Source organism: Schistocerca serialis, chromosome 5 (genome assembly GCF_023864345.2).
Source record: "Schistocerca serialis cubense isolate TAMUIC-IGC-003099 chromosome 5, iqSchSeri2.2, whole genome shotgun sequence".
Classification (NCBI taxonomy): Eukaryota; Metazoa; Arthropoda; class Insecta; order Orthoptera; family Acrididae; genus Schistocerca; species Schistocerca serialis.
Genome location: NC_064642.1, coordinates 36790675 through 36818046, shown reverse-complemented (window position 1 = coordinate 36818046; position 27372 = coordinate 36790675). Strand labels below are relative to the sequence as shown.

The window sequence follows — 27372 nt, the reverse complement described above, 5'->3', positions numbered from 1 at the left end:
AAACAAACATCTATTGCTGCCTGTATTGCATGAAAAAAGGGGCCACACTATAACTTACCTGGCTTCTTTGGCAAATTACTGGCAAGTACAATGTCCGTGTCCTAGTTAATTACATACTTTGCACAAAAACCATTTTGTGATCTTACACATTCGACCTTACACGTTTCTGTTTTACATGTGTCTATGTCAGTTGTTTTTTTTCTGTATCCCCACGAAGCTGTGCCAGCAATAAATGGACAGTTATTAAATATATACATTTTTCTCATTTTGGGATGCCATGTTGTTCCTGGATACTCACCCTCTCTGTCTTCTGGCTGCACTTCTGTTACAATGACATTGGTTCCCTCTTCAAAGGAGATGCTGACTCTCTTTGGTGATGGTTTGATGAGGTCTGGCAGCTTAGCTTCAACCTCACCAGTGCTCTGTAGTTCGGTGACCATTATGCTGTGTTGTGCCTGGGGAGCAGACTCTTTTGCCACAATTGGGGTGGGAATATCTACATCTAGTCTACCTATTCCATTCTCTGGATGCACTTCAGACATGAAAGCTGCCTCTTGTTCTACAATATCTTTGTGAGCAATCTCTTCTTTCACAGTTTTTGTGACAACCTTTGTACCTTCTTTATCTTGCACTATCACTTCTGTAACCATGACGCTTTGCCCCTCTTGGAATTTCAGCTCTGCACTTGATATATCTGGCTTGAGTGTGGGCTTGAAAATCCCCTCCCTTTCTTGCAAGGATGTCTCACTTTGAATGATACTTTCATATGGTAACTGTTCGGTTGTTGCTTTACTTTTTGTGGGTATTATGTGAAGGGAAGCTTCTTCTGTTGTGTGGCCAGGAATGACTTCCAACTGTTGAATAACTTCTTTTTCTGGTACTTGCGGCACAGCAGTTTGCTTCTTTGGAACATCTTTTTCTTGATAAATACCCTCTTTATCTTCAGGAATAACTTGGGTGACCATGATACCCTTCTTCCCATCATCATATGTGACTTCAACATTTTGAGTATCTGGTTTGGAGTCACCATAAAACATTCCTTCCCTTTCCCTAACAAGTACTTCTGTTTGTAATATAGTTTCTATTGGTTGCTGCTGTGGCTTAGCATGCATTTCCATGGGTTTCTCACTAATTAGATCAGCAATGTCCTGTTCTGTGACAATTTCTACTTTCTCTGCTACTTCTTTAACTGGTATCTTTGGCCTGGCGACACCTGTTTTTGGAGCTTCTGAAGAGACAAAGAAACCTTCTTTATCTTCTGCTATGACAACTGATACAGCTGTAGCTCTCTGTTCCTCAAATTCAATATCTGCACTTTTTGTTTCAGGCTGGAAAACCTTGTCAAAAGTATGTTCCTTTTCTTGTATAAGTTCTTCAGATATAATAACACCTTCAGTGAGATCCTGACTGTATTTGGCCTTTTCTTTCACGTCAGCTTCCTGCTTAACATCTCCCACAGAAACTCCAGGAATTACTTCACTTAACTGAACAGATTCTTGGCTTATCAAATCAGGCAGTGCATGTTGAAATTTTGGAAACTCAGAAACCTCAATGTTTCCTTCCTTCTGTTGTGTTGTCACTTGAAGGACACTTAGACTTCTTCTTTCTTCAAACTTTGGTTTAGCGTTTTTTTCTGTAATTTGAGTAGATCTTCTAAATTCTACTTCACTTTCCTGAATTTCAGTTTGTGTCTGTATCAAACTTTCATATGGAATTTGTTCCACTGTAACATGCATTTCCTGAGCAGGATGTGTTTTGAAATCTGCAAGACAAGTGTCAGGAATTACTTCTGATGTATGTAAAACTTCTTTTCTTGATATATCAGAAAGTGTTGCTTTACTCAGTGGTGCTTCAGGAACAATGTATTGGCTTTCCTTATCTTCTGAAACAACTTCTGTAACTGAAATTCCTCTTCCTTCCTCAAAGGCAACATCTGCATTCCTTGAGTCTAGTTTCAGGTGTCCAATAAAGTCTCTTTCTTTTTCCTGTACAATAGCTTCTGTTTGTAACAGTCCTTCACAAGGTATGGAATCTGGCTGAAGCCTAAGCAATTTGGGCTTTTCTATGGAGAGTTCTCCAACACTCATTTCACTAAGAGTTACAGATTTCTCTGCAATTTCTCTACTTTCAATTTCAGGTACAACAGCATGCTCTTCTGGCTTTTTTCCAATTGAATAGTCTTCTTCCTTATCTTCCAGAATTATTTGTGTGACAGTAATGCTCTTTCCTTCAGTGAAGCTTGTCTCAGCTCTCTTCAGAGATGATCTTATATCTAGACGCAAGTCCTGTTCTTGTTCCTTTTCTTGAACTAATGCTTCTGACTGCATGATACTTTCAAATGTAATTTGTTCCACTTTACTCTGTACTTGCTGTGCAGATTTAATTTCAACTTCTCCCAGACATAATTCTGTCAATACTTCAGACTTCTGAGCCACTTCTTTACCTGAGATGTTGGGTTGTGCAGTTTTTGTTTCAATTACCTCTGGAGCAAAATATTCGCTTTCTTTATCTTCCGGAACCACCTGTGTTACTGATGCAACCTGTCCTTCCTCAAATACTATAGCTGCACTCTTGGAATCTGGTCTAGATTGATCCACAAAGTCACTTTCTCTGTCCTGAACAACTGCTTCAGTCTGGATAAGACTCTGAAGAGGAAGTGATTCTGGGAAGGCCTGTGCAGTGGTTGGTACATCTGTATGCAACTCAGCTGTACCAAACTGAGTGACAATTTCAGATTTCTCAGCAATCTCCTGTCCACGAATTTCTGTTTGTGCAGTTTGAGGTTTTGGCAGTTTTGTAGCTACATAGTCGGCTTCCTTATCTTCAGTAACAACTTCTGTGATAGTAACACTTCTGCCCTCTTCGAAGCCTTTTTCTGCACTTACCATTACTTTTTTCACATCAGCATGGAATTCTCCTTCTTTTTCACTAACAATTGCCTGTGACTGAATAATGCTTTCAAATGGTGTTTGGTCAAAACTAATTTTTAGTTTCTTGACTGGTTTCACTTCAACTTCCCCAACACATGTTTCAGTGAAAACTTCAGATTTTTCAGCTACCTCTTTTGTATCAATATTTGGCTTTATTGACTTGAAATCTGGAAGAGTAGGTGTTACATATTGGCCTTCTTTATGTTGCTCAAAAATTTCTGTAATGGTAATTCCACTTCCTTCTTCAAATGCAATGTCTGCACACCTGCTGCTTTCCTTCAGGTGTTCTAATCCTACAAAGTCTTGTTCCTTTTCTCGTACTATAGCCTCTGTTTGTAAAATTCCTTCAAAAGGTACAGAATGTGGTTGAGCCTGTGCAGTTTTTGGGATAGTTACATCAAATTCATTTACGCTAACATGTGTCATGACTTCAGATTTCTGTGCCACTTCAGTACCATACACAGATGCCTCAGCTATAAGTTGCTTTGGCTGCTGTTCTACCGTATAATCCACTTCTCTGTCACTTGTGATAATTTGACTAATTGTTAAACTTCTTTCTTCTTCAAAACTCCTCTCTGCAGTTACTGTAACAGCAGTTACACCAGAAGCAAATTCTCCTTCCTTTTCACGAATAATTGGTTCTGATTGCATCAAACTTTCAAAAGGAAGTTGCCTTGGGCTCACCTGAAGTTTCTGCACTGGTCTGACATCAATTCCTCCTAGAGAAATATCTGCACAAATCTCAAGCTTCTGTGCTACTTCTGTTGGCGTTACATCTGGCAGGGCAAGTTTGGTTTCAGGAAAATCGGGTGCAGTATATATTTCTTCCTTATGTTCAGGAATGACTTCAGTAATAGTAACACCTCTTTCTTCTTCAAATGTCATACCTGCACTTCTAGAATCAGGTACAAATTTCCCCTCAAATGTCTGTTCATTTTCTTGAACAGCAGCCTCTGTTTGTACTAGTCCTTCATGAAGAATAGCTTCTGGCTGAGCTTGTACAAGTTTAGGCAAACCCACAGAAAACTCACGTATTCCTGTACCAGCTACAACTTCAGACTTCTCAGCTATTTCTTGTCCACGAATATCTACTACAGCCTTCTGTTCCTTAGGTCTGTCTTCTACAACACACACAGTTTCCTTATCCTCAGGAACTACCTGAGACACAGTTATGCTCTTACCTTCAATAAACACACTCTTTGCACTTGCTGATATCATTTTAGAATCAGACTGGAAATGCTCCTCTCTTTCACTCACTAAAGCTTCTGACTGTATTATGCTTTCAAAGGGAACTTGATCAATGGTGATTTGAAGTTCTTGGGGGGCCTTCACTTTTACTTCACCAAGAGACATCTCAGGAAACACCTGTGATTTCTGTGCAACCTCCTGCCCAGACACATTTGGCAGAGCAACTTTAGTCTCTGGTGCCCCAGGAGTGATATACTGAGACTCCTTGTCATCTGGCACTACTTCTGTTATTGCCACACCTTGCCCTTCTTCAAACAATACTTTGACTCTCTTCTTGTCTTCTCTGAGCTGACTCACAAAATCAGATTCACTTTCACGGATGGTAATTTCTGACTGAACTAAGCTTTCAAACAACAATTGTTCAGCTGTAGCTTGTACATGCTTTGGTTTTTCAACTGAGAGATCAGACGCTGCCACTTCCGTAAATACTTCAGATTTCTCAGCAACTTGTTGCACTCCAACTTCAGCTTCAGCTACCTGGGGTTTAGGTTTTTCCATGATTACATAGTCACCTTCCTTGTCTTCTGCTATGATTTCACTTACAGTAACACTCCTGCCTTCCTCAAATTTCCTCTCTGCAGTGGCAGACACTTTCTTTATACTTGACTTAAGGACGTCTTCCTTCTCACGGATAATTGCTTCAGACTGAACAATACCTTCAAAAGGAATCTGCTGAACATCAGCCTGTATTTTCTGTGTAGGTCTCACATCAACAGGTCCAAGGCTAAGTTCTGTTAATACCTCTGATTTCTCTGCTATCTCATGTCCAGATATGTTTGGTAGGGCTACTTTACTCTCTGGCGCTGTAGGAGAGATGTACTGAGATTCTCTGTCATCTGGAACTACTTCTGTTATTGTCACACCTCTACCTTCTTCAAATGATACATCCACTTTCTTCTTATCTTCTTTAAATTGACTAGTAAATTCAATTTCACTTTCACGAACAGTAATTTCTGACTGAACTAAGCTTTCAAACAAGAAGGACTCAGATTTAGCTTGTGCCTTCTTAGGTTTTTCAACCGAGAGGTCAGATGCTGCTACTTCTGTAATTACCTCAGTTTTCTCTGCAACTTGCTGCACTTGGACGTCTGGTTCGGCCATTTGGGCTTTGGGTTTTTCAGTAATTACATAGTCGCCTTCCTTGTCTTCTGCTATGATTTCACTTACAGTAACACATCTGCCTTCTTCAAATTTCCTCTCTGCAGTGGCAGACACTTTCTTCATGCCTGACTTAAAGATTTCTTCCTTCTCACGGATAATTGCTTCAGACTGAACAATACCTTCAAATGGAATTTGTTGAACATCAGCCTGTATTTTCTGTGCAGGGCTCACATCAACAGGACCAAGGCTAAGTTCTGTTAATACTTCTGATTTCTCTGCTATCTCATGTCCAGATATGTTTGGTAGGGCTACTTTACTCTCTGGTGCTGTAGGAGAGATGTACTGAGATTCTCTGTCATCTGGAACTACTTCTGTTATTGTCACACCTCTGCCTTCTTCAAATGACACATCCACATTCTTCCTGTCTTCTTTAAATTGGCTACTAAATTCAATTTCACTTTCACGAACAGTAACTTCTGACTGAACTAAGCTTTCAAACAAGATGGATTTGGATTTAACTTGAGCCTTCATAGGTTTTTCGACAGAAAGGTCAGAAGTTGCTATTTCTGTAATGACTTCAGTTTTTTCTGCAACTTGTTGTACTTGGACATCTGGTTCAGCCATTTGGGCTTTGGGTTTTTCAGTAATTACATAGTCACTTTCCTTGTCTTCTGCTATGATTTCACTTACAGTAACACTCCTGCCTTCCTCAAATTTCCTCTCTGCAGTGGCAGACACTTTCTTTATACTTGACTTAAAGATGTCTTCCTTCTCACGGATAATTGCTTCAGACTGAACAATACCTTCAAATGGAATCTGCTGAACATCAGCCTGTATTTTCTGTGTAGGTTTCACATCAACAGGTCCAAGGCTAAGTTCTGTTAATACCTCTGATTTCTCTGCTATCTCATGTCCAGATATGTTTGGTAGGGCTACTTTACTCTCTGGCGCTGTAGGAGAGATGTACTGAGATTCTCTGTCATCTGGAACTACTTCTGTTATTGTCACACCTCTACCTTCTTCAAATGATACATCCACTTTCTTCTTATCTTCTTTAAATTGACTAGTAAATTCAATTTCACTTTCACGAACAGTAATTTCTGACTGAACTAAGCTTTCAAACAAGAAGGATTCAGATTTAGCTTGTGCCTTCTTAGGTTTCTCAACTGAGAGCTCAGACGCTGCCACTTCTGTAATCACTTCAGTTTTTTCAGCGACTTGCTGTACTTGGATGTCTGGTTCAGCCATTTGGGCTTTGGGTTTCTCAGTGATAACATAGTCACCTTCCTTGTCTTCTGCTATGATTTCACTTACAGTAACACTTCTGCCTTCCTCAAATTTCCTCTCTGCAGTGGCAGACACTTTCTTTACACTTGACTTAAAGATGTCTTCCTTCTCACGGATAATTGCTTCAGACTGTACAATACTTTCAAATGGAATCTGCTGAACATCAGCCTGTATTTTTTGTGTAGGTTTCACATCAACAGGTCCAAGGCTAAGTTCTGCTAATACCTCCGATTTCTCTGCTATCTCATGTCCAGATATGTTTGGTAAGGCTACTTTACTCTCTGGTGCTGTAGGAGAGATGTACTGAGATTCTCTGTCATCTGGAACTACTTCTGTTATTGTCACACCTCTACCTTCTTCAAATGATACATCCACTTTCTTCTTATCTTCTTTAAATTGACTAGTAAATTCAATTTCACTTTCACGAACAGTAATTTCTGACTGAACTAAGCTTTCAAACAAGAAGGATTCAGATTTAGCTTGTGCCTTCTTAGGTTTTTCAACCGAGAGGTCAGATGCTGCTACTTCTGTAATTACCTCAGTTTTCTCTGCAACTTGCTGCACTTGGACATCTGGTTCAGCCATTTGGGCCTTGGGTTTCTCAGTAATTACATAGTCGCCTTCCTTGTCTTCTGCTATGATTTGGCTTACAGTAACACTTCTGCCCTCCTCAAATTTTCTCTCTGCAGTGGCCGACACTTTCTTCACACTTGATTTAAAGACGTCTTCCTTCTCACGGATAATTGCTTCAGACTGAACAATACCTTCAAATGGAATCTGTTGAACATCAGCCTGTATTTTCTGTGTAGGTCTCACATCAACAGGTCCAAGGCTAAGTTCTGGTAATACCTCTGATTTCTCTGCTATCTGATGCCCAGATATGTGTGGTAGAGCTACTTTAGATTCAGGTGCCATAGGAGACAAATACTGGGCTTCTTTGTCATCTGGAATAACCTCCATTATTGTGACACTACTGCCTTCCTCAAATGAAACATCTACAGTCCTCTTATCTAATTTTAATTTGCCATCAAAATCTATCTCACTTTCTCGGACAGCAACTTCTGACTGAACCAGGCCTTCAAATAATAATGACTCTGGTTTAGCTTGTGCATGTTTTGGGACCTGAAACGAAAGTTCTGAAACTCCTGTTTCTGGTATAACCTCAGATTTTTCAGCTATTTCATGGGCCTCTATTTCTGGTTGAGCTATTCGAGTTTTGGGCTTTTGTGCTGCCACAAAATCATCCTCCTTGTCTTCTGGTATAACTTGGCAGATAGTGACACTTTTACCTTCCTCAAACATTGTCTCTGCACTTGCAGTGACCATTTTTAAATCAGAGATAAAGGTATTTTCTTTCTCACGGACTACAGCTTCAGATTGAACAATGCCCTCAAATGGAACTTGTTCCAATGATGCAAAAGTCCTATGAACTTTGTGTTCCATGACATCGCCAACAGAAAGATGTGTTACAACTTCAGCCTTTTCTGCTATCTCATGGCCAAGAATATCAGGCCGTGCTTTCTTTCCTGTTGGTATCTCTAGTTCTTTCACAGTTCCCTCCTTGAGATCTGCAATTACTTCTGTAACAGTTTGTGCCTTCCTTCCCTTTTCTATGAAGACATCAGCCTTTTTTGTCACTGGTAATTGTTTTTTGACAAACTCAGATTCATTTTCATGAGTTTGACTCTCATAGACCATAACACTTTGAAGAACGTCATGTCCCAGTTTAGCTGTTTCTGACACTGGGACTATTGCTTCAATTTGACCAACCCCTATTTCTGTGAGCACCTGACTTTGTTCTGCCACCTCCTGGCTTTCGGTTATGTCTGGCTGTGCTTGTCTTTCTTTGGGTAATTGAGGTGCAGTATAAAGAAGTTCCTTATCGCCAAGTGTGACCTCTGAAATAGTGAGAGATTGTTCTGCTTCAAAATTTAATCCTGCCTTTCTAAAAGCAGGAAGTTCACCCTTTTCAAATGTCCCTTCACTTTCTTGAATAAGAGCTTGTATCTGCATTACACTTTCAAATGGTGCCTGTTCAGTGTTTGCTTTTACTTTGAGAGGTTCCTCCTGAACCAGTTCCCTGATATTCAAACCTGGAACTATTTCAGATTTCTCTGCAACTTCATGAGTGAGAACTTCTGAATGAGCCACTTTGCCACTTGGCTTTTCAGGAGTTACATATTCACTTTCTCTGTCTCCTGTCACCATTGAAGTAACTTGTAGTGGCTGACCTTCTTCAAATACAATTTCAGCAAGTTTGGCTATGGGCTTAATATCACCCTTCAAGGGTTCCTCACACTCTCTTATGCTTACTTCCATTTTAATAACACTTTCGAAGGGCAAATGAGCCTTCTTTGCTTGAGCCGGTGAAGTTTTTTCTTCCTCTAGTTTCCCCATTCCAAATTCAGGTACAATTTCAGTCTTTTCTGCCACTTCTTTGCCACTGATATCTGTCCTTGCCTTTCTTTCCTTTGGCTTTTCCACAGTTGCAATTATTTCTTCTCTATCTTGTGCCAATATTTCAGTAATGGTCAAACTCTTACCCTGTTCAAATTCCAGATTTGCATGTAGCATATCGTATTTCAGTTTCTCTTTAAATTCTCCTTCTCGTTCTTGCACAGTTGCTTCTGCCTGCTGTAGACTCTCAAATGTCAATTGTTCAGATGTGGCTTGTACTTTGACTGGAGTCTCTAAAAGTATTTCACCAGTTCTTGATTCTGTCACTACCTCTATCTTCTGAGCTACTTCCTGTCCCAATACACCAGGTTTTGCAAACTTGCCATCTGGTTTGATGGGAGCTTCATAATGCCCTTCCTTGTCTTGTGTGATGACTTCCGTAATGGCTAACATTTTTGCTTCATCAATTACAACCTCTGCACTCTTACTATCTGGCTGTATGCCCACTGAGTATACACCTTCACATTCCACAGGAGCCATTTCTGACTGAATCAAACTATGATGTGGCAATTGTTCCGCTAAAGCTTGTACACACTGGGGCTCTTCGTATGGTAACTTACCCACACTACTTTCAATCCAAACCGCTGTTTTCTCAGCAATTTCTTGCCCTATTACAGATGGAAATGCTTTCTTTCCTTCTGGCTTCTCTGGTGAAGAAAATGTTGTCTCCACATCTCCAGTAGTTACCTGATTTACAGTAAGTCCCTCTTCTTCCAAGATAACAGTGTCTGCTACTTTGGAATCAGGCATAATTAATGGCTGATACTCAGATTCCTTTTCTCCTGTCAGAGTCTCACAAAGAATAAAACTCTGATATGGAACCTGGTCTTTAGTGGCTTCTGCTGTTGATGGCTCTACATGTGTTATTTCTGTGACATTTAACCCAGCTATTATTTCAGACTTCACTGCAACTTCTTGAGTTTGGAAGTCTGCTGTTGCTTTATATTTGTTTGGAGCTTCCGGAATTTCAAGTGGTTTTTCTTTGTCATCAGGCAAAACTTCTGTGACACTTAGTATCTGACCTTCTTCAAAGGTAATGTTAGCTGTTTTTTCATCTGGCTTAATATCTGCACTATAAAGACCTTCCCTTTCACCAATATGTGGCTGTAGTAACACAGCACATTCCAGTGCATCCTGTTCTGGGTGAGCACTTTCCTTAACTGGTGACTGCCTCTTCCATTCACCAGTGACATAATCCATCACCACTTCCTCCTTCTGAGCAACTTCTTGGCTACGGATATTGAGAGTGGCCTGCCTCTGTTTTGGCATTTCTAGAGATTCAAGGATAGCCTCTTTATGGTCAGCGACAATTTCTGTAATTGATATTCCTTCACCTACATCAATGGCTACATCTGCAGTCCTTTTCTCCGGCTTCACACCTTCTTTAAGTTGTCTCTCAACTTCAGTAATAGCTGTTTCTGTGATTATAAGTTCTTGCAGTGGTTCATTATCAGGCTTTGCTCTACCTGTGACATGTTCTCTCTCAGGAAGATCACCAACATTTAACTCTGGCAATGTCTCTGACTTAATAGCCACTTCATGAACTGGTACACTGGCTGTGGCTGTCATTTGTTTAGGAGACTGTTCTGTAACATATTCTTTTTCTTTATCATGTGCCACTACTTGTGTCACACTAATCTCTGAATGTCTCTCTGTTAAATCAACTGTTGCACTCTTTATATCTGGCTTTATATCTTTGGACAACTCACCTTCTTTCTCAACCATTTGTGCAAGTGTCACAAGAAGGCTTTCAAGTGGAATCTGATCAGGTTTAGCAGTTTCTCTTGTTGGATATTCACTAGATAATGGTACAGCAGAGATATCTGGTCTCACTTCTGTCTTGATTGCCACCTTTTGGCCTTTTATTTCTGGAAGAGCAAAGCATTCAGTTGGCATTGTGGGCTTTGTATACCCAGCTTCTTTGTCTTCTGTAACCACCTCAGTAACAGTTAAGCTCTCTTCTTGTAGAACTGTAATGCCTGCTTGTTTACTATCTGGTTTCATTGCTTCCTTGTACGACTGCAGACCTTCACCTGTAATAGCCTCCTCTATAATCATCTCTCGAAGGAGTTCTCTGTCAGCTTTAGCAATACCTAATGCTGGTGTATCCCTTTCTATATGACCTGCATGTCCTTGTGCAAGAGTTTCTTCAATAACAATTGACTGAAAAGGCTGAGTTGGTGATGTCTTCACTCTATGACTTTCTGGCAGTTCAGCTGCCAAAAATATTCCTTCTGACTCCTCTGCCACTGTCTGCACAACAGTTAGACCTGTCTGTGGTGAAAATGATTTTTCACCCTGAGCTGGTAGAGGTTTCTGAAGGTCAGGTAGCATACTTTCTTTTTCTTGTGCAAGTATCACTGATACTTGCTTAGCTTCTGTTGTTTCAAATACAGACACTGCTTCATCAGTGCGATATCTTAAGCTCTCTGACAGCTCAGCAGATGCGTGTCCTGCGCAAACCTCCAATATGGAAAGTGGTTCTTCTGGCCTGACACTAGCTTCAGCTTGAACTTTTAGTGGTGACTTGTCTGCAAGAAGCTCACCTTCCACTTCCTGCACAAGAGATTCAGATACATCAGCAGCTTCCAAACAAGAGAGAACAGGTTCTGCAGTTTTTTCAGCTGGTTTCTCCTCTGGAGCAAGTTCTGCCTCTCTTTCTACTGCTGTCATGAATGCTGCCTGTATAGATTCATTCTCCATAAACAAGACACCTGCTTTTTTGGCATCATGCTCATCACTCCTGAAGGCCTTCTCTTGCAGCTGTGCTTCCACAGTGCTTACAGTAATACCTCGCATAAGAGTAACATCTTCTTCTGCTGTGGCAGTCTCTGGCTGTTGTTTTGCAGCCAATGGGGCTTCAGCTTCCTGCACATCTGACTGTGAAACCTGTAATGCCTCTCCTGGAGTAATTTCTGATCCAGCTATCTGTGATGGCGGGAGACGATCTGACACATACTCACCTTCCTTCTCTGGTGCATGCATTTCTAGAGCTGAGATTCCATGTTGAGCCACTACACTTTTACTTGCCATTTCTGTTGCTACAAATGATTCTGGCAGATATTTTCCTGGTTTCATCTCAGGAAACACCTCACTAACCAGCAATGGTTCTGCAGATGGTACCTGAACACGAGGTTTCACAGGAAGTGGCTTTGAGGTAATCTGAAGAACATTCTCAGAAGTACCCTCTGTTACTTCTAATACAGATATTCCTTCATTTGGTAAGAAAATATGTTCTGCTTGCCTCTGCTGAGGTTTTCTGAGATCTGTGAAGTCACCTTCTTTTACTGAAATTTCAGTCTCACTTACACTGGTTGCTTCTTGCAATGTTAAACCAATGGTTGCCTGCTTCTGTTGTCCTTCAGCCAATTCCACCAACTCACCAGTTCCAGCACGCACAGTCATCTCACTTACAACTACACCTTCTCGTGGAATAATAGCTACACTAGCCTCAAATGACTGTGGCTGGAACACATCAGAGAATTCTCGTGCACGAGTATGCACATCTGCTTCCGTAACAGTATAAGGTTCAATGGTGTCAAATTGCTGAGATGCTTTTATACCCTCAAATTTTGCTGATTTTGTGGGAACTTCATGTTCTTCCACAAGCACTTGTTCTCCAGATACTGCGCTTAGAGTCAACATGTTCACTTTTACATGCTCACCACGATCCTCAACTCCTGTCTGTAGTTCCGTAATATGCACAGACGGTACAGTCTCTGACACTTGTTTTGTACTTAAAAGGGGCAAAGCTTTCTGCACAGCTTTCTCAAATGGTTTTATTTCCTGCAAATATTCCTCATCAATCATTTCTTCAGATGTGTCTGGTTGAGTAGCTTTTATTATTTTCTTCACCTTTCTTTTCTCGCCACCTACCACCTGTATTTCCACCTCAACCTCTTCCTCGGATTTCTGTCTGATGACCTTCTTTCTCCGCTGGCTTCTGATACCCTCCCCCTTTCTTTCTTCAATTATAATTAGTTCTTCATCCTCCTCAAACTTTTTATCTTCTTCTTCAGCTCTTGTCTTCTGCACACCGAGTTCTTCAGCTGGTTGAGTAACAATAGCAAGAGAGGGCTCAGTTATTGTAATTTGGTGGTCAGTAGGTAATTCTGTAATCAGTACCCCCTCATCCCTTTCCACCTCTATAGGTATTAGTCGTTCATGAGGTTGTGGTTTTTCTGCAGCAGTCCTGGATGCTGTGCGCCGTTCATGGTCTATCTCTTCAATTGTTTCTGTGAAGTGTCAATGTTATTGTGTCACTTTGTGTATATTGCACGGTGAATAGCACATGTAGCTGTTAAAGAACCAGTTTCCAGTATAATATACAAATTAAGATTGAAATACTTTATTTTATACAGTAAATATCAATCTTAAATTTTTCTAAGCTTGCAATCTGGTGTCTGGCCAAAAGAACACAATGCTATTTATATTGTACTGGATGCCTGGTTACAATTTTTGTTTCAATATTCCATGTCTCATGAGCAATAAGTAGTTAATGGCATGCAAATGATGGCAAGCAGTAAAGCTAGAAGTCATTTCAGGAAAAATACAGAAAAATGTGCAACACGTATGGGGCTACATTATCATAATTTATCAAGCTATTAATACATTCCTGTTAACTGAATACATAAAATTATGAAGCAATACAGAATATAGAATGTATGCTGGTACGAAATAATGAGCAGCAGGAAACAAATCTATGTGAGAAACAAATTATAAAAAGAGCTGAAGTAAAACAATAACGCAGAAAAGAAGTGGAAATATGCTTATGATTTACATTCATGTTAAGAATAAGATCATGAGAGACAGAATGGAAGCTTGAATAGGATTAGGATGGTAAAGCAAAACAACTCATTTTCACAGCAGCTATTCCAGCATTTGCCTTAGCTGATTTGAGGAAATCATAGAAAAAAGCAATTTGAATCCTATTCCTTCTTAACACAAGTCCAGTGCCTTAATCACCATGCCCAACAATTTGCAATGAATAGGGGTTATTTGAGGGTGCTTTTATCACAAATCAAGAGATAGAGAATATGTCATTCCTAGAAAGAAAACATGAAGCAGAAAATCATACAAACAGACAGGTAAATAAACGTTAAACATATAGATGTAGTTTTAGAGTCAGTACATAGATGGCATATGAATACAATCGGAGAGATTATGTATGAAGTTATCAGTACTTTTTTTTATCAGGAATGCAATTTGTTACTGAATTCCAATGTTATCTGTGAAGAGAATAAACTTGAAGAACATATTGTGTTATCAGGTGCATGATCTACAGGAGGCTTTAGTACTGGTTTGGATGCCACTGGATTTTCATTGTGTTACATTGTGACACAAACAGAACATAATGACATAGCCACTAATTAAACAGTGGTCCAGCATAGTGAAGGACAGTGTCTATGTGAGACATGGTGCAAAGCAACTGGGTCATTCATTGATATGCCATGACAAATCCAAGTTAATTCGCTGACCAGGTTTTCTTAAATGGGCGTCAATTTCTGCATGCTCAGTTATCAACAACGATGTGTTCATTTCCACTGATGAAGACAAATTTGTGTTGCTGGAAACTATTATGCATGGTATTAACCTGCTTTAATCTGTTGTTGTCAATACTGTAGATTATGGGTGTTATGCCATTACTAAATATAATGCAAGGCAGAATGGTGTAATAAGTCTGCTTTTTTTAATCATCAATGGCTTCTGAATGAAGGTCTACAAGCAACATGGCCTTAAGACAAATTTTCTTATGCTTGGAGAATACACGATCTGCCACTATTGCTTCTAGTTTTGGGAAAATGAGGAAAGGGATAAGATGAGGTACCATAAACATATGCTTTCATATTTTACGAATAGTTCCAATATAAAACAATATCAGCAGGTCTGTCTCATACAATTTTATTAATTGCTGCAAAAATACCCTATCATCTTAATTTAGAAGAGGTAAGGTAAACATAAAAACTTCCTCATACATTAACAAGTATTATCTTCAGCCTTTATCTAACCAGCATACATTCAATATTTAGCATGTAAGGCAGAAGTAATAAAGATAGAAACAGCAAAGTCTGTGAAGAAAGTTTCTGCAAAAAATAACACCAAAAGCACAGGCAGAGTAAGAGTTGTAAAGAGAGTATGTAACAATTGATTAAAATGTGTTTGTGTTTGTGTGTGGGTGTGTGTGTGTGTGTGTGTGTGTGTGTGTGTGTGTGCGTGTGTGTGTGTGTGTGTTTGTGTATGTGTGTGCGTGCGGGTGCATCTATGTGTGGGGAGGGGGCTCAGTGTGTCCATTTACATTCAACATACATCCTTGCCCCCCCACCTCCACCCCACCACACACACACACACACTCACACACACACACACACACACACACACACACACACACACACACAGATAAAGACAGAGACACAAGCAGACAGACTAAGAAGACTTGATTACTATATAGTTGTAATTAAAAGCATGAATCAAGCCAAAGATGAAGTACTTAGAAATCTAATTGTGTGCAGACAGTTCGTGAAGGTGTTTAGTGCAAAGCATAAAGTACTACACTCACGTTAGAGTCACAAGAAGTAATCACAGGACAGATTGCTACCAAGAAAAACTGTGAGCTGCACCAAAGCTGAAAGCAAAGCAAAAGTCTGCATTAAAGCAAATGAAAAAAGTTGTTTATAAAATTTCAAACTGTAATGTCAATTTGTGTGTAGCTTCATAAGCACAGACTAACAAAGTGTTACAGCATTGGTTATAGTTGATGTTCTTATTGTTTTAGGTAAATATGTGCACGGAAAATATTTTATTTTTAAATTTCTATTAAAATGGAAACATGAAGCTTGTTCTGGGACTAACTGTGTCACAAAATCTGAATCTTCAACCTGCAGAGTTGAAGATTATGAAAGACAACAGACGTACCAAACAATTTTAACATTGGCTTTTGGCGTTACGGAGAAGACTGTTAAGTCTTTGAGAAAGAGAGAGGAAAGACAAGAAAGGAATATCTTTGGGGTGTGCTAAACAAGTTACTCTATCCAAGAGTCTCTGCCACTATAGCAAAGAGCAACAAAGGGATGCAAAAAATATTAACTGATTGTGATCAGAGAAGAATAGGACTGAAATTCCCAAGGGCACGTCTTCACTGCTGACAGAGCACTGATATAGTTTCCAATTAGTCTCACCCTTGTCATACTTTCTACCTTCTGCTGACTATTCTGAGCAACTTGTACTTCTCTCTGCAATTTTTACACCATCCTTAATCTCCCATAGGAACTGTCATATCTGAAGACTTAAAGTTAATGATTTAGCTAAAGTTTTTCTAGAATGAGATTTTCACTCTGCAGCAAAGCGTGCGCTGATATGAAACTTCATGCCAGATTAAAACTGTATGCCGGACCGAGACTCAAACTCGGAACCTTTGCCTTTCGCGGACAAGTGCTCTAGGAAGGTAGGAGATGAAGTACTAGCAGAAGTAAAGCTGTGAGGGCAGGGCATGAGTCGTGCTTGGGTAGCTCAGTTGGTAGAGCACTTGCCCGCGAAAGGCATATGTCCCAAGTTCGAGTCTCAGTCCGGCACGCAGTTTTAATTTGCAAGGAAGTTTAAAGTATTTCTGTTGATCTAGTTAAGATCTCCACTATAACTGGTAAGTTAGTATCTTTGTTGCCTTAATCGATATTGTATTGTCCATTTTTTTATTTTTTTTATTTTTTTTGGGAGGGGGTGGGGGGAGGGGGGAGGATTGGACAGTAGGGGTGGATTCACGAAGGACAACAAACAAATGAAGAAGGTTGCACATAATCTAGTGCAAAGCAGCAATCTGTGTTAATGGGCCTGCAACCAGAGGAAAGCTACAAAAGATATTTATTTATTTGAAAAGTATGCAATGACATCATAGATTCTTTCAAACTAAAAAGCAATAGAATTTATATAGCTATACTCACCCTTGTGTCAATTGTAGCTAATCATAATGCAGGCCAGTGTTTTGAAATTCAGCAAAGAAAAGTACAATGAAGAAAGAAGCAAACACAATACGAATGTTACTGTAAACTAATAGAACTTGTAAAATATGACTGTGTATTTTTGAGCTGAATATGTAAGACAGATTTGAAGAATTGGATGTTATGGAGGTCAAACCAGAAACAAATATAAAATCAAAGCTTAAAATCTAAAAATTATTTCAAACTCAAGATACAGATAACACAGAAGTACAATTATTACAAAAAAATATAAATCACGATTTAGTTGCAGTGCCTCATATCTAATTTACATAATTTACTTTTGCATTGTGTTACTTCAGAGCTATGAAAAGAAGAAATAAATATTAGACATTGCAAAGAAATGCAGCATAAGAATTCAGAAACAGAATAAGAAATAAATATATGGTTGTGAAAAATATGTTCTTTTACTTGTGTTAAAATGTAATAAAACCATTTATGTGACAGCATTTAACAAGAACCTTATCTTAAATTTGTCTGTTAGTACTGAAAGTTAAGCAAAAAGCAGTTCTGCAATGCAAAAATGAGATACCATCTGGCGCATTGTACATAACAAAACTTTGTGTCTCAAAATTAGAGTACTTTCAAACTATTTGAATACTACATGTGTAAGAATGAATCTTATCAATTTAAAGTGGCTATTGGGGATTAACACTGGTTTAAAACAGTGTTTAGTAAGTTCTGTCAGCAGATTCATTACCCCACATAATCAATAGTATAAAATATTTAACACATAAGAAGAAAAACTAAATTCATTAGACATGGACTATTGCATAATGGAAATATAATATTCTAAAGAATATTAGAAAGAAGTACAGGACTCTTTTATACTTAACCAAACTAAATTTTGTTATGCATTACAGCCAATATATGACTTGAATCACTCCCCAAGAAAGCTAAATCTTGCATCATAATATACCAATATTATAATAAAAAATATCATTTCCTTTATGACCTCAAAAGTTTGACTATATGAATTTTCTCAATAAGTTGATACATACAGCTGCAGCATGATGCTGTAATACAATAATATGTTACAGAGACCTGTATTTCTTTCCATTTCAGACACAACACAACATGAAATGCACACAACAGTAAACTCAGTTTCTTATGGCACCAATCTGAGAATCACTAGTATACAAGTTCACATATTCATGAATGAATAAAGTAAATTAAATACAAAACTTAGACAATCATATCCCACAATCTGTCTATTTGTTAAACATGTCATAATTAGCTTTCAATATTTATCAGTCTTATTGAGTGCCTGAAAAAATTTTAGAAACTGAAAAATACTATGATAGAACAAGTTACCATTCTGAATGTTAGCTTTAAATACAACAATCAACCTACAACAGATATTTAGAGTGAAGAGAAAGATCATGTTCCAATTATATGAGGTTTTTGTGACTTGAAAAGATATTATACTGTGACAAAAGAATACTAATTTCACGTAGTTGTTAATACTTCTTTTGTTATTTTAGTTTCAGGGACTATCATCAGTACAATGGTTTGAAAGCAGGAATGAGTGAGTCAAGGAAATGGTAACAAAGACAACTTTTCCTGAGTTTTAATAAAGTGTGTCTTTGTGGTTAAGCATCATTGTTAAAGCTAAGGTAGTACAACAGTAATGTTAAAAATCTTTTTCAAGATAGCACTTTCCTGAAAGGACCTAAAATTATATTTGAAATGTAAGACATTAACACAGTTACCAAAGAAGTACAGCAAAACTAATTAGTCTTACACCACATTCTACACATATGGAATCAAAGAAAGATAAGTGGTCTCATCATTTCTATTTATCATTTTCTTTCCAGTTTTTTGCCAAATGTCTAACATTAATTTAATAATTATTTTTATAATAGGATCTGTTGACATGAATGCATACTTTTCCTCCCCTCTCTCATATTCAACTCTATTTTCCTTGTTTCTGAAAACATTCTCCTTCATATTCTTACAATTGGCTTTTCCCAATATAAATAATTTTCCTTACAGTTGTATTTTCATTGTTGTGTTTATTTCAAGCTGCAAGCACTTTTGGGGTCATATGACTCCATCTTCAAGCATCTGTTACACATAAATACATCTTTTCTACACTCTGCCATAATCTTATTGTCAACATTCATCAGCACCCATCTAACAATACTATATCACTATGATTTACTCAGTTTTTTAGAACCTAATGATAAACATTGATTGGCTTCCTCTCTGCAATCTGGTATCAGCAAATTGATAGAACTATTAAATTAACAAAATTATAAAAAATAAAGCTGTAAGGAAAATCATTTTTATAGTGAAATGAGCAACTATTCTTATTATGAAGTTAACACACAGTCCAGTCGCATTAATGTGACCACTGCCTATCTTCATCGTCAATGTGCAATAAGCACTCACAGATGACAGGCGGCAGCAATATCACTGGAGGATATGTGAAGCATTTTGGTGTGTGTGTTTTTGGGGGGGGGGGGGGGGGGGGGGGGTGCAGTCAATGTTCTAATGTGGAAACAGAGCAATGTATTTGACATCCAAAACAGCATGATCACTGGCTTTTGAGCCAAGGGTGGAAGCATTTCTGGAAGCTAAGTTCATAAAATGTTTGCATGCTGCTGTGGTTACAGTATATCATGCATGGCTAAATGGCACTATCCAAAACCGATGCTGAAGCAACTGTGGAGCACCACTGGCCATAGATGACAGGGTTGAAAGATTGCTGCAGTGATATGTATAAGTGAATAGATATGCAAGAGTTGAGCATCTGACCACCCAGGTGAACCAAGGGTCTACTACCTGTGTCTCCTCAATGACTGTTCAGTGAACATCTTCATGAAAGACATCTGCTTCATAGACCCATGCTACCATTGTTAATAGGCAATACCACAACTGGATGTCCACTGAGTTACAACAAGTGGTATTTTCAGATGAATCACATCTTATATTCTTCGAACAGATGGCCAATGGCCTATAGGAACATGAAATAAAAACAAACACCTTGCAACAATCATGAGAAGGGTCCAGGCCAGAGTAGGGAGCAATACGGTCTGCCAAATGTTATCATGGAATCCCCTGAGTGATGACATCATTCCAGAAAGCACAACGAATCAACACAAGTTTGCATCTATTCTTGGGGACAATGTCCAACCGTACAAGCAGTTTGTTTTTCCTTGGCACAATGGAATCTACCAGCAGGACAATGCAACAGGTCATACATCTCGCAGTGTAGGTGCATGGTTCAAGAGCCCCAGGATGAGTTTATCACACTCCTGTGGCCACCAAACTCCATGGATTTAAATGGAATCAAGAATCTGTGGGACTACCTCCATTGGGTTCTTTGAACCACTGATCCTCAGCTGAGGAACCCAGAGAAGCTGGCCATGGAACTGGATTTGGCACGACTCCACATCCTTGTCAGTGCCTTCCAGAACCTCACTGACTCTCTTCCTACTTGTCTCACAGAAGTCCATGCTGCAGAAGGTCATTATTCAGGTTTCTGACAGGTGGTCAAATTCATGTGTCTGGACAGTGTAAAGTAATATTTAACTCAAAGAAATAATCTTTTCAACTTTAAGATAAGACTTCACTCCTACACAGATTTGGCTTACACATTGCTAACCCCAAAATGTCTTCCTTATTTATGAAACCTATTCCTCTTTCATAATAACTGGACATTTTAGAAGAATGAAGCTCCATATTGTGTAATAAGCAATAAGTAATTTCAGTTTTCATTCAAGTTTCTCATATGATCATATCCAAAGCTGTACAAACACACTTCAAGTTCTAACATAATTATATTTAGTTCATATCTCGCTCATATGAATGAGATGATTATTAATAGTTATTATAAAACATAAGAACATATCTATTACTAATCACTTCTGAATTATGGGTCCTACATTCACAATGGGAAAATATAGGAGACCAATTGTCAGAAAATTAAGTGAAGCCATATTTGTCAGTACAATAAAAAATGAAGTATAGTTTTTAGGCTATGAAAAAGTCTACAAAATGCAGCCACAACAACTTCAGGTATTTTCATAATTTTTCCCTTTTTCCTAGGATACATTTCTCTTTATGAAGAGTTTTTTCCTTAAAACAGTTGCATTTATCTGTGTACTTGTCTCTTTCAGAAAAAAGATGGAAAGTGCTATCTGTATCATATTATGCTACAGAAACAGTCCACCCTTCATTGCTAAAAGAAATTCATTTCGACTTTTATACCAAAAGTGATTTGCTTCATTTGCTGCTATTTATTTCCCCAGAAATTAATAACAGCGCATAAATGTAATAGCAATGGAGGGGAGGAAATAAGAAAATGTCAGTGTGGCAAGAAATGCACTATAAATAGAAGAGCTACTGGGCTAATAACAAGCACAGAGAAAGTTAAATGGCAAGTGAGGTCTAAGAAAATGTTCTTTAAAAAAAGTCATGTGAACTGACAAAATAGAGCTACAAGGAAAAAGTCAGTCTGGTATTTAGAGCAAATGCGTAGTTGTGGGTAGAGCAACAAAGGAAAAGGAACTATATTTATTGTTTTCAAACCTTCTTTTTCAACTTCAGTCTTTGTCTTCTTCTTCTTAGTCACTTTCTTCTCATCTGAAAATCATTTATACTCATAAGGCCAAATTTTCCCTGTATTTTTATTGAGAACCTATTTCTTTGAAAATTAAAACAGATATACTTTGACATGAAATAAGACTTTTAATACCCTTTAATCAATGTAAAATGTAATGTTGTACTCCTCAAATAAACTAGAAACAACAATAATAATGTGAGTCACTAGTATTAACACTTTTAGTTCTTTGAAGAAAATGCTACGTTAAATATAAAAGAGTAGATTTTTACTGAAGAAACACAAAAACCAACTTGCTTCATACGGGATTTACATGCATGCTTCCTACAGCACTAAAACTAAGGGGTGGGATGAGGAGGCAACAAACTGTACAATCAAAGTTACACATGTATAACAACAGCTTGTAAGACCCTTTATCATGCACTTTGAAGTATGGAAACAAATTAAAACCCATGCAAAGAAAGTACTTTCAAGGCCCTTAAACATTTAATTTTATTTATTAATTTAAAATCCAAGCTATCACTGACTGTAAGAAAACTTTTTTTCATTCTGTTATTATTGAAGTTAGATTTTATTGCAGATTCATAACAGAAAAAAGGCTATGAAAATTTTTTGGTTGTATGGTACACACAGTTTTTCTTAACTATAAGCAAAAACATTTGCCAATTTTCTATGTTTCATTCCCACAAATTTCTCACTTATTTGAAAATAAATTGCATAAAGCTGCATAGGGACATTGTGAAGCAACATTATACACTATTAAAACATGGCAGATTAGCACAGTGTTCACATCACATTTACTCAGTTAATAAATTTGTCACTATTAATTTCTCACAATGTTTATGAGCAGTGCCTTAATGTAACACTGGAAATATATATACAACCTCCACTACCTACAACAAACTTTACTCATGCACTAAAAAAATCAAACTGAGTTGTCTCCCCAGAGCATGAAAGACAATGATTGGCAATAATATTCATTTTAAAGACAAATGGGAATTGTGTGCATATTGTTATAGACACATATGGAAGACAAAAGCAAAACACGTGTCTTCAATTCATTAATTAAACTCTTACTGTTATAGACATACAGAGTCTACAAAAGCTAAATATGTGTCTACAATTATCATAAATTCAGAACAAGAAATATATATCCATGACTCTTTTTACTTCATTTGTCACTTGTCTCCGATCCTGCTCCATTTGGTCATGCAGTGCACGAAAAATCCTTCTGAATCTCTGCAATTATTTGAGCTGTAAAGATCCTTGGCACTTAAGCAGTGCTCAAGGATGGGCTGTACGATCCTGTTCAGCCTCCTGATAGTTTCAGTGCACAGTAGTTAACATTTGCCTTATCACTAAACAGCTGGTTGTATGACCGTTTATTCTCTAGAATCATTGTGTCGTGATATTTAACTTAATACGCAAACCCAGGAAACTAACTACTAATAATGTAGGCTTTAAATGACTCTAGGCATTTACATTTAATTATAAAAAAATACTTTTAATTTTTATATTTAACTGTCATCAGACCACAACAATTTTTTGTAAGTGTTCCGCCATTTTGCTGCAGTTCATTTTTTTCAAGAATTGGTCATTAATCTTGCCAAGTTGGCAGAAGACTGAAAAGTTGTAAATAATATCTGCACGAAATGCATCGGTTCTGTTCGATTAGTAATATAATGTTACAACATTTACTCCTCATACCCCTGTGAATAGCACTGTAAAAATAACATGTCAGAACGACGAGACGACGTAAAGAACAGGAAATAAAGATTGTTGAACATACGAACACCTAAATGTGCATTTTTGTGGAAACTGACAGCATGGAAGAATATTCCTCCATGATAAAAGAGTTTGTATCAAACTGAAAAATGTGTCATTTGCAAATGAAAGGGTGGTGAACTTAAAAGTAAATGTATAAGACACAGCAAGCTGATGAATTGAAGAGTGTTGGATACTGAAAAGGAGGAGGTTCAGGAAGCACCACAGCAGAGTGAAATGTCTGTAAGAGAAGACTGCTGGGAGGACTGTCAGGAGGTAAAAAAAGAAAAGGTTACACGAGAAATCAAAGGAAAGGGGGGAGATGTGAAGGGGTAATGACAAACAGAAATTGAGTAGGAAAATCTCGGAATATTTCAGTGTTAAACTGGAACAACTCAGTGTAAAATGTTGCAAATCTTAATAGCAGTATCTGGAAATTCTTCAACACGAAATTATTATTTGGAAACTACAAAGGGAGGAGTTATTTCTCAAAATATTCAGTGTTCTCATTACATTTTTCTTACAGCTCTTGCAACTGTCTGTTACTCCTACCTTCCCCATTTGTCTCTGTTCGTAACCGTGAATTCCTGAATCTGGCCCAGCATCTTTCCATCTTATATAACTCTTTCATAACATGCGGTTATATGTTACTTATTCACTCTGCCTCTCCTAATCAGTCCTGACTGCAGACAACCCCTCCCCCCTTTCTCTGGGTCCCCTCCATGTTAACAACTCGGGCAGCATAAATTATTTTTCATAGCCTCTGAGCCGAGATTTAATTTTTCCTGTAATGTCATTGTTTTTTTCAGCTTTTTTTCTTTGCCTTGGGCATAACTTCTATTTAACTTATTGTTACACAAAAAGTTAGGAATCTTAGTCTTGCAGACTAGCAGATTGTGACAAAAAGTGAAAGTGTAATACCCGTGGAACTTTTCATCTCTTTTCTGTATGACTACTAGTTTTAACTTTGGAGATATAAACTTAGCTTTGTTTGGTATTGTACAAGATCTCACTAATAAGACAGAGATAACTTGGCTGAAATGTGAAAAATGAAGTGTAGCTCTCCTACTCTGGAAGCCGGACATGTGAATACTGTAGAATTTAATGGCAACAGCAGTCACATTACATCAATAAGACAATAAATTAATTACACTTCTGTGTTAAAAAAATTGCTGCACATCACTTTAGCTGCATGTAACCAGTATATGTGTCTTATTAAGAGGAACTCTGTTTTCATGTCTCACACATTTCTGTTCTAAACTCTTAGCCTGTCTACGTAATATTCAGAAGCTTCCAAAGCCAATTAATGTCACTCATAGCAAGCAAATATTCTTTGCAAAAATAACAATACAGTGTTATTATTACAATTATCCTTTTATTTTGTAGATGCTGGAGAACACAATTATCGTGCAACGAGACGTGAAACCCACATATTTTCACAGAGAGAAACTGCTTACCAGCAATACGAACTTCAGCTTGTTTTATAGTTTCTGCCTGTTGTGTTATATGTGTCTTCTCCACAACCTAAAAAAAAGCAAATACATAAAAAGTCATATTTAAAGACCTTTAGCAATATTTATACTCTAATACAAACTATTACACTTTATTTGGAGACTGATTGAACTTATTGTATAAACTGACAGGGTAAATCTCTAGGATCTGTGATCATAGTTACATCATATCTTACAGTGAATCATTTCTTGTAATGACTCCCTTCTTTAAAATAATAAATTTTCTAAATCCTGATTATCAGTGATGGGGATAAAAAGCAAAACGTATTGTGTAAATGCAGCAACTATAATAAATGGAGGCATGATCAATGTGAGAACATGCAGAACTCTTATAAACTAATATTTGTTAGTAAAAATAACTGTAAAATCAATTTCACACTTGTCTTGTACTTAATTAGCTGAAAAATGCAATCTCCTTTCAATAAATAAACTTTTACATCTTCTAAAATGTGACAATGTTAACAGGATACTTAAATAAGTTCTTTTAACACTGTGCCTGATGAATAAGGGTATATCAGGCAATATCTGTAAAGACAAATCATGGTGGAATATCCAGACATGCACCACACATAAAATGCTCTGCATATTAGGCAGGCATATAATCAAGGTATTGGCTCATATGAGTGTCAATGAGCATTTTCTCATAAATAAAAGTACTGAAGCATAAATGCTGTCAAACATTCCCATTCTTTAAATATATTGTGAACTATGCATGGTACAATGATGTTGTTGTTGTTGTGGTCTTCAGTCCTGAGACTGGTTTGATGCAGCTCTCCATGCCACTCTATCCTGTGCAAGCTTTTTCATCTCCCAGTACCTACTGCAACCTACATCCTTCTGAATCTGCTTAGTGTATTCATCTCTTGGTCTCCCTCTATGATTTTTACCCTCCACGCTGCCCTCCAATACTAAATTGGTGATCCCTTGATGCCTCAGAACATGTCCTACCAACCGATCCCTTCTTCTGGTCAAGTTGTGCCACAAACTTCTCTTCTCCCCAATCCTATTCAATACTTCCTCATTAGTTATGTGATCTACCCATCTAATCTTCAGCATTCTTCTGTAGCACCGCATTTCGAAAGCTTCTATTCTCTTCTTGTCCAAACTATTTATCGTCCATGTTTCACTTCCATACATGGCTACACTCCATACGAATACTTTCAGAAATGACTTCCTGACACTTAAATCAATACTGGATGTTAACAAATTTCTCTTCTTCAGAAACGCTTTCCCTGCCATTGCCAGCCTACATTTTATATCCTCTCTACTTCGACCATCATCAGTTATTTTGCTCCCCAAATAGCAAAACTCCTTTACTACTTTAAGTGCCTCATTTCCTAATCTAATTCCCTCAGCATCACCCGACTTAATTAGACTACATTCCATTATTCTTGTTTTGCTTTTGTTGATGTTCATCTTATATCCTCCTTTCAAGACACTGTCCATTCCATTCAACTGCTCTTCCAAGTCCTTTGCTGTCTCTGACAGAATTACAATGTCATCGGCGAACCTCAAAGTTTTTATTTCTTCTCCATGAATTTTAATACCTACCCCGTATTTTTCTTTTGTTTCCTTTACTGCTTGCTCAATATACAGATTGAACAACATCGGGGAGAGGCTACAACCCTGTCTTACTCCCTTCTCAACCACTGCTTCCCTTTCATGTCCCTGGACTCTTATAACTGCCATCTGGTTTCTGTACAAATTGTAAATAACCTTTCGCTCCCTGTATTTTACCCCTGCCACCTTCAGAATTTGAAAGAGAGTATTCCAGTCAACATTGTCAAAAGCTTTCTCTAAGTCTACAAATGCTAGAAACGTAGGTTTGCCTTTCCTTAATCTTTCTTCTAAGATAAGTCGTAAGGTCAGTATTGCCTCACGTGTTCCAGTGTTTCTACGGAATCCAAACTGATCTTCTCCGAGGTTGGCTTCTACTAGTTTTTCCATTCGTCTGTAAAGAATTCGCGTTAGTATTTTGCAGCTGTGACTTATTAAGCTGATAGTTCGGTAATTTTCACATCTGTCAACACCTGCTTTCTTTGGGATTGGAATTATTATATTCTTCTTGAAGTCTGAGGGTATTTCGCCTGTTTCATACATCTTGCTCACCAGATGGTAGAGTTTTGTCAGGACTGGCTCTCCCACGGCCGTCAGTAGTTCCAATGGAATATTGTCTACTCCGGGGGCCTTGTTTCGACTCAGGTCTTTCAGTGCTCTGTCAAACTCTTCACGCAGTATCGTATCTCCCATTTCATCTTCATCTACATCCTCTTCCATTTCCATAATATTGTCCTCAAGTACATCGCCCTTGTATAGACCCTCTATATACTCCTTCCACCTTTCTGCTTTCCCTTCTTTGCTTAGAACTGGGTTTCCATCTGAGCTCTTGATATTCATACAAGTCGTTCTCTTATCTCCAAAGGTCTCTTTAATTTTCCTGTAGGCGGTATCTATCTTACCCCTAGTGAGATAAGCCTCTACATCCTTACATTTGTCCTCTAGCCATCCCTGCTTAGCCA

The 27372-nt window shown here is 38.0% G+C and overlaps 1 protein-coding gene across 1 annotated transcript in view; it reads right to left on the bottom strand.

The window, feature by feature from the left end:
* LOC126481730 (titin) overlaps positions 1–27372 on the bottom strand; it is a 534189-nt gene that overhangs the window by 162007 nt on the left and 344810 nt on the right. The window contains exons 92-94 of the mRNA XM_050105683.1: positions 24800–24866; positions 21548–21601; positions 299–13258 (exon numbers count right to left, since the gene is read on the bottom strand). Of these exons, the coding sequence (XP_049961640.1) occupies positions 299–13258; positions 21548–21601; positions 24800–24866 (13081 nt within the window). The remainder of the gene's footprint in view (positions 1–298; positions 13259–21547; positions 21602–24799; positions 24867–27372) is intronic.